This window comes from Pyrus communis, chromosome 7, assembly GCF_041283825.1.
Source record: "Pyrus communis isolate YQ-2024b chromosome 7, ASM4128382v1, whole genome shotgun sequence".
Taxonomy (NCBI): Eukaryota; Viridiplantae; Streptophyta; class Magnoliopsida; order Rosales; family Rosaceae; genus Pyrus; species Pyrus communis.
Window position 1 is genome coordinate 743815 of NC_142571.1, and position 12471 is coordinate 756285.

Genomic DNA, 12471 nt, shown 5'->3' on the forward strand with positions numbered 1-12471 from the left:
CTACATATTGTCTTAGGGCCAAACTTAGCCCTACTCTTTTAGCCTGATTCTCCTTAGCCTTTTTTCGAGACTAATTTTGTCAAGTTTTTTGCTAAATATGGGCTATAGTCATTGGATGGAAATGATCTTATGACCAAACTCAACCACCATACACAAACAATCACTTTAGTGCTCTACTTAATTACAAGCATAGGCTACTAGATTCGGCAGAATAAGATCTATCTCTTCTAACATTGCTTTATCATTACATTTGAATTCTTAAAGAATATTTACCTAAGATCAAGTGTGTTTATGAGACAATTTCACAAATCAATAAGAGTCTAAAAGAAATGTATCTTAATGTCACATATGACATTGTGTTGTTGATTTAAGATATCGAATGATCATGCTCGGTGTGTTGCTATGTCTCGTTTCTCTGAATTGAGAGTTTGAAAGATAGTAAACCCGTATCATAAAAATTGTTCTCGTCTAATTTGAAAACAAAATCTCCCCAAACAGAAAAGGCCATACCTACCAACACAACACGTTCTACAAGACACGTGGGTGCCCATCAGATTCCCAAGTCCATTGCGTGGCACCGGTAGCACATGTTTTTGGCTGCTACCCTGGTTCGTTGGGTAAATGCTCAAGGCCTTTGGTGGACGAATATAATTAAAAGGGACCGAACGTGGCCGGTTTGTATAGTGAGACCCATGGGACACGCTGCTAGCCCGACACGTTGCGGTATTCATATAGGTACAAAAGAATGCGGATTCTAGCTGGATTTTTTGTGAAGATTCCAAAAATCTATAAATCATATCCGTTCATCGTACATCGTAAAGTCAAATTTTTTTAAATTTTTTTATTTAAAATTAAACATAAATAATATTCAATAAAAACTGACTATATAATGTATGATGAGCAAATACGATTTAAAGATTCTCAGAATCCTCATAAAAAAGATCCGAACATGTTGGGTTACAAAATCCCCGCTAGCCAAGCTTCCATACTTCTCTAAAAAAGAAAAAAGTTAGGGGAAAATCATCTATTTGGACTACATTATTATAATGCGTCACAAACATATAAAATAAACTCGTTAATCAAGCATTTAAATAATAATTTAATCATTAACATTTATATCTTAGTGTTTATAAAAAGATATAAAGAAATGATCTTCTTAACATTACTAAATTTAACTCATCATTCTCAATGATAGTAGTGTTTACCATTCTATTTATTATCGTTGGATAAGTTAAATTTTAAGATTTGTGTTTATTCATTGTACAAAATTTAAAATTTATACTCATCTAATAGTGATAAACGAGATACAACATCAATGATGGGCAAAAATATTTCTAAAAAAAACAGCTTCAAGACATAAAAAAATACTTCTTGTTTATATTTTTTTCAGAGTGGAAAAATAGAATATCGAAAAAAACTTTACCTGCCTTTGCCTACTAGTTGGAGAGCAATTGGTGTATTGCCCAAATTACCCCTGCACTTATTTTAATCATCTTTTTTTTCTTACTTGTATATGTAATTGCAAAAATTAAAAAGTTAAGAAAAATTGAGAAGTAACAATTATCCTATTTTTTTTTCATACAAGTAACATTTCTATTCAGAAATAAATTAAGAAGATGAGACGTTTGAACCTGATACATAATAAATTTAAAAAAAAAAATTCTAATTAACGTAACAATCCACCACTTGTAAGTTGCAACAACAATCCTAAAAATTATGGAAAACTTAAGAATTTTTTTTTTGAGACAAATAAAGAGTTTGCTATATATCCGCACCATTCATTTTATTAATTTCTCACTAATAGGAGAAGAGGGATTTGTGTCACATCCCGGCCCGGGGCAGATCACTTCCCGGACCCGCTCCACCACCGTAGCACGATATTGTCCGCTTTGGGCTTACCATTCCCTCACGGTTTTTGTTTTTGGGAACTCACGAGCAACTTCCCAGTGGGTCACCCATCATGGGATTGCTCTAGCCCCCTTCTCGCTTAACTTCGGAGTTCCTACAGAACCCGAAGCCAGTGAGCTTCCAAAAGGCCTCGTGCTAGGTAAGGATGGGAATATACATTTAAGGATCGCTCCTCTGGGCGATGTGGGATGTTACAATCCACCCCCCTTAGGGGCCCGACGTCCTCGTCGGCACATTTCCGGCCAGGGATTGGCTCTGATACCAATTTGTCACATCCCGACCCGGGGCGGACCACTTCCCGGGCCCGATCCACCACCGTAGCACGATATTGTCCGCTTTGGGCTTACCATTCCCTCACGGTTTTGTTTTTGGGAACTCACGAGCAACTTCCCAGTGGGTCACCCATCCTGGAAGTGCTCTAGCCCCCTTCTCGCTTAACTTCGGAGTTCCTACGGAATCCAAAGCCAGTGAGTTCCCAAAAGGCCTCGTGCTAGGTAAGGATGGGAATATACATTTAAGGATCGCTCCTCTGGACGATGTGGGATGTTACAATTTGAACTCGCAAAGTTAGCCATTCAAGACAAATTAAAAAGAAATAAAATAATTGTTATAACCAATAAAAAAGTTGATTCAACATCGCTATTTCCATTATTTATTTATTTTTTATCAAGTAAATAAAAAAAAACCATTAAAGACAATGATATAGTTACATTAAGAGATGAAGGCAGCAACGCAACTATACTAGACTGTTATATATGCAATGCTTGTTTGGATAATTCTAACAAAGGTGTCACAATCACAATTAGCCTAAAACATAGTTAACTTATAATTATAAATAGTAAAACAAAGTCTATTGTGACAAAAATTAAAGATTGTTGACGCATTATGAGAATTAGTCATTCATAATAATTTGATATCCAACTCGTTATTTCGATAATTAATTTTATATATATAACAAAGGGTAAATTACAAGGAAGAAAGAGGGAATTGTAAGGCTAATTTGGTCAAGTCACCCAAACTTCTCCCTTCTTTATTATTGTCTTTTGCCTTGTCAAACTTTTCTGTATAGTTTAAACTAATAAATATTAATTTTATTTCCAAGAATAATATTTTAAAAAAAATATATCATATTTTTAAACTGTCTCTGTCTGCGTGACCTTCCACTGTCTCTCTTAAGGTTGCAGAGAGAAGGAAGAGAGAGAGAGACAGATAGCGAGAAGAAAGGAGAGAGAAAATGAGACTTGCATCGACGACTTCCAATCCCTGAAATCAAGCTTCTTCTTCGGGTTCCTATCTGCTACTTCGCTCACCACTGTAAGATTTTCCCTCCCAATTTTCCTCAAATCAATGTTTCTGCGTGCTTGAATTCTTGTTTTTGTTAGAAAAGCTCCTTCTAATCTCTGTTTGGTCAGCGGGAAAATTGTGGAATTACAAAGAAAATTATATGAAGTTTCAAGCTTGGGGTTTGGATAATGAAAAGGGCTTTCAAGTTTCCACCTCTTTTTTTTTTTTTTTTTTTTTTTTTTTTTTGGTTTAGTTGCATTTTTGTTTAATTGAAACAAGGGGGATTGCATGTATTGAAATTCCGGTCCCTAAATGTAAAAGGTTTTGAAAGTTTAGCCACTTTAATGGAGTGAGACAGAATAGTGTATTTAACATTTGTAAATTCGAAGCTGAGTTTAGAACACTGTTTAAAATATCGGTATTAGTAGAAATATCGATTCCAAACATTGATTTTAGACTAAATATAAGAGTTTCTTTAATATTTAACCGATATGTCGGAAATACCGACAAAAAAGTTAGCCGAAATTTAAAAGTTTATCTGATACGAGATGAAGTTTAAACTTCATCCCCTTTTCATATCTTTCTATGATTTTTTCTATATTTCCAAATATTTACCGTATCAAAGAAAGTTTAAACTTCACCCTCTTTTCATATCTTTCCCTGATTTGTTCGATATTTCCAAATATCGACCATATCAAGGAAAGTTCAAAAACTGGTTTAGAATACATTTGAAGCTGTAAATTGCATTTGATTAAAGTTATAATTGCATGTTAAGGACAGACTTCCTTGCACTCGCAGTCCCGAGTTCGAATTCCCCCAACCCCAATATTGCTAGTATATATAAAAAGATGAAGAAGATATAATTGCATGTTAAAGATACCAAAATTGATTGATCAGGTGCTTTTTGTTTGGTATGTACTTATTTATATGTTTTGAGATTGAGAGAGAATTGAACTGTGTGTGGGGGGTTTTAGAGGGTTGGACAACAAGTGTGGAATTTTGTTGGGTTTTCATGAGGACTTACAGAGTACTGTCGAGGCATTAAATTTCTTTCCGTTGTTTCCTTTTGGCTTTAATATTTGTTTATGCATTACGTCTTTTACAGTAACTATATTTGCACAATTTTCGTGTTTGTGCGTTAGTGTCTATATTTCTCAAGTTCATGATCGGAACTTTATGATAACCTTAAAAGAAGGGCTGGTTGCGATACCTCATCATGCCGCATCAACTCTGTGCTACTAATATTTTGAGAGTGTTTAAGAACCGGGAGTCTAAATTTTACTAGAGTTAGTACTTTCAGAAGAGGCCCGGGGTCATCAGAAATAGAGTCCGTCTGTCAGAGCGTCCCAACGCATTTCCTATGAGTCAATTGGGGGACATAGTTATAACAACTGATCCCTGCCAATGAGGGAAAAAGTGCGAACCCTCTATGCTATGGGTTAATGGATGTGCGACGCCAGAGGTAAGCCTCCTCGATTGGATAAGCTAAGATTACCTATGATGGACATAGCCAAGATTGTTGTGGTGATTGGAAGACTGGTGAGAGGAACACAACGTCATGTGTTATGCCCCTTGTTGCCTAGTAAAGTTGAAGGGGAAGTGCCATGCATGTAGCTTAGTATCCCAAATAGTTAGAGACCGTGTGGACCTGTTTGGGTTGGGTTAAGTCCAGAGGGAACAACTTCTAACCATGTGGATTGAATTGTTGTTCATGCCAATTGTTATGCGTGTGGTTTTCTTCCTGGTGCAAGTGCCAATGCCAAAGAAGGGAGGTTGTGATACCCAGAGGGAGAATCATGATATCTGTGAAGTAGGGAGGATTGTGAATCCCCTGAATCACATTGGGTATGCAGTAGGAAGATCTAGAGCGTGCAAGTGACGCTTAGGAATCCAAATGTGAATTGGAGTTGACATTTTTGGGAGACGCCTCCGGCTGTTACAACATTTGATTGATGTACTTATGCCTAGCTTTGTCCTCAAGAAATTTCTTAAAAAGCTTATCAACTAGGAATAATATGATTTAAATGGAACATCAATCTTTACCATTCTGTTCGAGTTGTTTTGCTGAATTATTTTGTGATCCATTTATGTATTTTTCAATTACTGAACGTCAGCGGTTTTGGTTTCTTGCTTCAGATATGATTTCTTGAATGTGCCCCAAGTGGATTTATGAATTGTAGGAGTTGTCGTTTCCTTTCTGCCATGACAGTTGATCAGTACTTTCTTTTGGTTTCTGTCCTCATCTTCCTTACTTTTGTTATATTTGTCAAACCCATGCTTATATTCTTCTCAGGAGAAAGTGGTGAATGATGCCGGCCAAATCTAAAGATGAAGATCCGCATATAAAACATGGTGCTCAGACTGTGTTGCAACCTATCTACTCCCAACCTTGGTGGCGTGGAGGGGGGAATGGTTCAGCATCATCTTTGGTGGATCACAGTAATAGTATGGTCATGAATGGAGCAATGCAGGCACAACCTAACGCTAGGCTGGACGGTGGTGGTGCCAACTTCCACAAAGAATTGCGGACTACAGTAGGATTACAGCCTGGTAGTTACTTTTTTTAAATTATCATATCCCACGGGAAATTTCGTGTGAACTTAGTTATCTGGTGGATAAATAATTATCATCACGACTATGGACTACGTCTGCTCCACATCTTTCCCTATAACATTTATAACATTCTATCTTCTTTCATATGTTCAGTCGACTGCTATAGACTTACGTGTTAATGTGAGTTTCCTTTTACTCAGATGGGAATAATGGAAGTGAAAACCAACATATCAAAAGCGTTTCGTCGTCAGTGGTTCCTGCATTGGGTGAACACGTGGATCCAAATTCACAAATGGAACTTGTTGGCCACTCAATTGTAAGTTCTTTTTCTTTTCTTCTCACATTCTATGCATACAAACCTTACAACACACAGGAAAGAATCACAGACATACGAAGAACAGGAATCTGCATCCATTACCACTATAGGCGTTCAAATTTCTTCTGGAAAAATGTCTGCTGTTCAATGAGAAGGTTTAGAAGTTTATTAAACTTGCAGGTTATGTCATCATATCCGTATTCAGATCCACAATATGGTGGGATGTTGACTCCTTATGGGCCACAAGCTATGGTATGCAATCCGCAACTGTTGATATTGTTTTAGTAGCATAAGTTGTATCTAAGTCGGCAGGAAGTCTTCACTCGTCAATGATCTATGCCAGTTAATCGTAAATGTAGGATTTCCGTACTGCTTGTTTAAATGTGTTCAGAATGCAGGAGGAAATGAGATAGATTTTCATATAAGTAGGGTTCGATTAGACTACTATCCTAAACCGAACTCAAACTGCTATCTGAATTTGATAAATTCGTCAATGAAAAACTGACATCCAATCATCAATTAGGGAGCAACCAAACAATTTCCTTGTGAGGACCACGATTAATAACGGTAGATATATGATGATAAATTATAATGAGAGACAATGAACCACCACTGTCTTGAGTGACAAATAATAATCAGACCATCCAACTAGAGAGAAAGGATGAATGAAAAAGGACGCCGGGTAACAATATGATAACATGGTGTCGGATAACTTGCAGTCCCACAGAAAGAACAATTTTCTTTAGAAGACTAGGTGATGCTCTGGATACCAAGTTATTTTTATGTCGGGTATGGTACTATTATATACATGTTTGGTCTTCATTGTTGTAGTCAAACAATAGATGCAACCCTTTCACTTTCTCGTCTTGGATAAGCAATAGGATGAGTATATTTTTAATGCATTGAATTTAATGTTGAGAAAAGTTCTGGTTTCTTGTCTGATGGTTTTTAGCGTGATGCCAGTTGCCTCCCCACTTCTATGGTATGCATCCTGGTAGAATGCCTTTGCCCCTTGATATGGAAGAGGAGCCTGTGTATGTAAATGCAAAGCAGTACCATGGTATTTTGAGACGAAGACAGTCACGTGCTAAAGCTGAGCTTGAAAAGAAACTTATAAAAGCTCGAAAGGTAAATGATTTCAATTTTTTGTTCTTTCAAACTGCAGTAGAATTTGGTAGCATTAGACATGCACATATGTGTGGCCATTCTTACATTCATGGGGAGTTGGGTACAAGAAACCATCTAAGATGATGAAGTTTAATGAATATGTAGGTGGTCTGGATTTTATGGAAATAATCTAATGTCTTTAAGGTGCAAACAAATATCTTCTTCTCCCTTCAATAAATTATCAATTGATTTGATAATATTTACAGCCCCGGAAGTTGGAAATGCGGAAATATCTATAGAACACTGGTAAATTTGGAGATGTATTAGTGGAAATATTGGTAAATGTTGGTACGTAGCAATCATATCTGACTCATTTTCACAGATGTGGATTTGTCCATGCATGTGAATTGGTGATATCAGACTAATATCAGCGATACTCTGAATGAATGTCCTTCATTCCGTTTTCATATTATCGCCTACTTTTTAGAAACATATTGGTGGATATATAGATTTCGTCACTCCAGGCACGTGCTTTAGGATTTGGGCTGTAAAGCCTTGACGGTACGTGGTGGTTCCTTTAGGTCTTAAGTTCATACAGCCACTTGATTTGATTCTTCTGCTTGGTAATTGATCCTTTATGGCTTGATTGACATATGATTTTATGTTCGTTGTACAGCCTTATCTTCACGAGTCTCGACACCTACATGCATTAAGGAGAGCAAGGGGCTGTGGAGGCCGCTTCCTGAATACAAAGAAACAAGATGCCAATGACGAGAATTCCTCGTTAGAAAAAGGCATGAATTTGGATGGAAACCATTCAGGCCAATCCGCCAAATCTGGTTTTGAGTGCTTTCCAAATACCAGCAATGCGGATGTTGATTCCTCAAATGTCCAGCAAGACGGATCAGGTCCATGGTTCAGGACACACAACCACCACACACGCTCTAATGGTAATGGCACCGATCATGGCCCATCATCAGCATACCCTTCTGCGTTCGGTGACAGCAGGGAAAACATGCAGTTGAAAGGGTCGTCTCGTGGGGCTATCCCCAGTAAATGAGATCCCTCTACGAGGTTTGATACTCCTCCTGGCGTAGGTTTCAGTTTGTATGACAAACCGTGTTATTATTTGTTCAACATCTTGTAAATAGAGGCTTATATCTTGCAGGTGAAGCTGAAGGCGTGCACGGTCTCTCTTGGGGGAAACCCGGCTGTGCAATGTCTCTATCAGGCAAATCATTCTTGGCTTTGGTTACTCTGTAACTATTGGAGTGGTGCGGAAGTCGATAGGCGGTCGTCTTCAGACTGCCATCACTTGTGCACTCATTCCTGTTGTAGAAACAGTAAAGAAAGGCATCAGTTGGGAACTTAAAACCAGAAAATTAGTTATGAATGTGTAGATTCTAAACAGTGCCGTTGTGTTTCGATTTTCGAATGTGTGTAGTGACTTCGGTTTCGGACAAAATTTAGGGTTGTGGTACCTCTTGAAAAGACTTTTCCCCATCCCTGGAGGGGAGAATTTGATCTGTGTTTCTAAGTGTAGCTATTGTTCTATTTTATGTTTGATTACTATCTGATTTTCTCAAGGGTCCAACTACTTAGGCAGTATTGCTCTTGATTATTGTCTAATTAAGTATTTAATTGTGCAAAACCAAACTACTTTCCACACTTGTGAATAGAGGGAGCTGGGGTGTTTTGAGTAAATTTAGTTTTAGTATGGGTGTTGTGAGTAAATTAAGTAAAGTTTTCTATTTTATAGAGCGATATTTCAAACTATTCTGATTTACAGAAATATAAAAGGTCAAACAACTCGAACTTGGTGCAAGATAATAGATACATTGGTCCGACTAATTGATATAATTTATTCAAAAATATTGAAAATGTAAATTCTTGGAAAATTTTTAAGGGTACATAGTATTGAATAAAAAATTTAATGGTTGTGAAAATTCAAATTTAAATGCTAAAACGCTCGTACGATATAAATCTTAATAAAGGCCAGCCCAAAGTGAAGGATCTCCAAGGCATTGGAGCACGTGAGCCCAAGTCCAACCAGAACAAAAACCCTAACATGAACACCATTGTAATATAAAGCCTCCCTCCGCCTCTCTGTTTCTCTCTCTCTTGAAAACCATGTTTCTGTCTGTAAAAGCTTTGTGTCTTTCGACTTTTCGAATGAAGTTGTCTGGTTTAAGGATAATAATCGCACACGGAGATGTCCCAATGATGAAAGATTTAGTAATCTGAGGAGGATGCATGCAATTTGAATAAAAAAGAATGGTTGGTGCTCCCTTTCTGCTGAGAGGTTGAGGAGCCCACTCTTTTACTCCTTTCATGCTCTCCAGGTTGAAACCAGGCTTTCCTGAGGGATTTTCTTTCTTTCTTCTTTTTTTTCCTCAAATTTTTTCTTCAATAGTAATGCTTAAATGGTAGATATTTTGGTTTCTTAAAAAATTGAATCATTTTTTGTTTGAGGTCTTTTAGTTTTTTATTTCAATATTTTTCTGTTTTTATTTTGACTTTAAAATTTTTAAATATTTATTATTATTATTTTTAAATAAAAATTATATAATATTTAATAATTACATGAACACATTTGTTTAAAAAAAAAAGAAGCTAGATTAACAAATTTTACTGTTTTTAAAGTAAATCTCAGAGACAAATAATAATAACAGCCCTATTTAAAAATTCAAAAAAAAAAAAAAAATTTGTTACGCAACTTCGCCATCCAGTTCATTATAGCAACTGCGATTGAAATGATTGAGGCAGGGGATTTGGTGGGCCGAAATGGAAGCTCACGGGTCGGGGCTGCGCCGCGTGTTGGTGTTCGGCTTCTGTGTCGTCGGAATTTGGGCTGCGTATATTTACCAAGGCGTTCTTCAGGAAACTCTGTAAGTCTTCACTTTCTCTGCATATGGGAATTTCCCAGATCGCGCACCCCCTGTTGGGATTCTTCAGCTCCTTAAATCGTCTTCGAAATTTGCAGACTTGGTTGTCGACGTTAATCGAAATTGGTGACGTCTTGATCTTTGTTTTTAGGTCCACGAAGCGATTCGGGCGAGATGGGCATAGGTTCGAACACCTTGCAGTCTTGAACTTGGCTCAGAATGTGGTCTGTCTAATCTGGTCATATATAAGTAAGCTTCAATCTTTCTCTGAAAACCTTGAATTTCTTGTAATGTTGATTGATTTGAGCTGAAAAATGAAATTGGGAGGATGGTAATATTGTCTATTTGGTTCTTTTGAACAGTGATAAAGCTTTGGTCTAGCAGCAATGCTGGAGGCGCTCCTATGTGGACGTTCTGGAGTGCAGGGATTACTAATACGATTGGACCCGCTATGGGGATCGAAGCGTTGAAGTACATCAGTTACCCGGCTCAGGTTTGCGTTCCAATTTTCGATTTGATCATGTACCCTGTAACTCAAATGGGCAGCATTAGAGAATATGGTTATGAACTTATGGTTATAGGAAGAATTGATGATTATGTGCTTAGTTCTAGTTAACTGGATCAGATTTTCTTACCGGTCTAATGCGCTAGGAAACTTACGATTGTCATAGATGTAATGGAGTAGTTTGATTTCCTCTGGATAAAATTCATTGGCAAAAAAAAAATGTTTAAGGACCCATTAGCAGAACTTCCATGCAGCCAATAACATTATTATTTTTTGGATAAATTCTTAGTTGAGTTTGATAGGATGTTGAATTGGTTGTTTAAGGGATGATAAGAATAGATTTTCGTGAAAAGTTTCGTTTTTTATTTATACTTTTGGAGTAAATTCCAAATAATGGATCTATAGTTTTCGGATATTAAAGCTGTTTTTTTTTTCTACTTGCAGGTCTTGGCAAAGTCCTCAAAAATGATTCCAGGTCATTATTTACCATTATTTTCCGTATCTTACATATGCAAGAATGTTACTCATATAAGTTCAATTAAGATTGTGAACTATCATACTGATTAGATTGCCTTTGAATTTCAATAAGAAAAAGGAAGCATATTATTGTAATGGGGACGATATATGGTTTTTACATGTATGCAGTGATGCTGATGGGTACTCTAGTCTACGGCAAAAGATACAGCTTTCCTGAATATGTTTGTACTCTTCTTGTCGCCGGAGGAGTATCCATATTTGCACTCTTGAAGGTGAGGGATGGTGTGGGCGTGTGTGCTTATTGAGAATGAAACAAGAATGAAATAATTCTTATCTTTTGTCTTTCAATTTTCCTTATAAATTGTTCTTGATAAATTTCATGCTACCCATACTTATTTTGTTGCTTTTCTTATGTTATTCCGTTTGGGTCGATTTCAGACTAGTTCAAAGACTATTAGCAAGTTGGCGCACCCAAATGCGCCTCTTGGATATGGACTATGTTTCCTCAACCTCGCTTTTGATGGATTCACAAATGCTACCCAGGACTCAATAACTGCGAGGTATACTTCAGAAAATCATCATCCTTTTTCTACCATTTAAATACTCGTTGATTTTCTGCTATTCACTCACAGGAATCTTAACATTATTTAAACCATTTGTCAACATTTTGCAAATCCCACCCCAAATTGTCTGTTGTTGACCGTGTATGAAAATCAGCTTGGGCTTTAAGTTCACTCGAGGGAATTTGTGCTGATAGGAATAAAATTTATGAAAGATGTCAATCCATCTATACATGTGAAATGATATACGGTTCAGTCTTAAATGTTATGGCTTTTGATTTTGCTTAGGTATCCAAAGACGAGCGCTTGGGACATAATGTTCGGCATGAATTTGTGGGGTACCATATACAACATGATCTACATGTTTGGCTGGCCTCGTGGCAGCGGATTTGAGGCAGTACAATTCTGCAAGCAGCATCCAGAAGCGGCTTGGGACATTTTTCTCTATTGTCTCTGTGGTGCTGTTGGACAGAACTTCATTTTCCTAACCATAAGTCGATTTGGTTCCTTAGCTAACACCACCATTACCACAACCCGCAAGTTTGTAAGCATCGTGGTGTCTTCGGTGCTGAGCGGCAATCCCCTGTCAACGAAGCAATGGGGATCAGTTGTCATGGTATTTTCCGGGCTGTCGTATCATATACACCACAAGTGGAGGAAATTGCAGAGAGCTCCACAAAAGAGAAAGCCAATGTAACCACAATTAATTTTTAACTTATATTCAAACGCCTTGCAACTTTTGTAATGTAATTGAATAGACCCTTCACATCTATAGATAACCCACGATTTTTCCTCATTTGTGAAGACTTGGTACCCTTTTAGGCTTTTAGCCATCTCTTGTTGTATACCCCTCTTTTAATACGGTAAAAAAGAGAT

At 37.2% G+C, this 12471-nt stretch overlaps 2 protein-coding genes across 2 annotated transcripts; both read left to right on the plus strand.

Annotated features, from left to right (window-relative positions):
• Positions 1–2880: 2880 nt before the first annotated feature.
• On the plus strand, positions 2881–8754 carry LOC137735343 (nuclear transcription factor Y subunit A-1-like). Its single transcript, XM_068474765.2, has 7 exons — positions 2881–3222; positions 5486–5742; positions 5946–6061; positions 6242–6313; positions 7025–7189; positions 7845–8242; positions 8337–8754. Exons 2-6 carry the CDS (start codon positions 5499–5501, stop codon positions 8226–8228), a joined length of 981 nt encoding a protein of 326 aa, XP_068330866.1. The 5' UTR covers positions 2881–3222; positions 5486–5498; the 3' UTR covers positions 8229–8242; positions 8337–8754.
• Positions 8755–9772: 1018 nt separating this feature from the next.
• LOC137735129 (UDP-galactose/UDP-glucose transporter 3) lies at positions 9773–12391 on the plus strand. The gene is made up of 7 exons (XM_068474510.2): positions 9773–10056; positions 10205–10302; positions 10416–10546; positions 11003–11033; positions 11204–11307; positions 11474–11595; positions 11884–12391. The coding sequence occupies exons 1-7, from the start codon at positions 9953–9955 to the stop codon at positions 12290–12292; spliced, it is 999 nt and encodes a 332-aa protein (XP_068330611.2). The 5' UTR covers positions 9773–9952; the 3' UTR covers positions 12293–12391.
• Positions 12392–12471: the final 80 nt, after the last annotated feature.

Excerpts from the sequence above, each read along its gene's own strand:
- LOC137735343 (XM_068474765.2), top strand. The coding sequence starts at position 5,499 with ATGATGCCGGCCAAATCTAAAGATGAAGATCCGCATATAAAACATGGT. Across the intron at positions 6,062-6,241 it reads AACTTGTTGGCCACTCAATT|GTTATGTCATCATATCCGTA; the intron begins GTAAGTTCTTTT and ends TTAAACTTGCAG. Across the intron at positions 6,314-7,024 it reads CTTATGGGCCACAAGCTATG|TTGCCTCCCCACTTCTATGG; the intron begins GTATGCAATCCG and ends GCGTGATGCCAG.
- LOC137735129 (XM_068474510.2), top strand. The coding sequence starts at position 9,953 with ATGGAAGCTCACGGGTCGGGGCTGCGCCGCGTGTTGGTGTTCGGCTTC. Across the intron at positions 10,547-11,002 it reads ACATCAGTTACCCGGCTCAG|GTCTTGGCAAAGTCCTCAAA; the intron begins GTTTGCGTTCCA and ends TTCTACTTGCAG. Across the intron at positions 11,034-11,203 it reads GTCCTCAAAAATGATTCCAG|TGATGCTGATGGGTACTCTA; the intron begins GTCATTATTTAC and ends ACATGTATGCAG.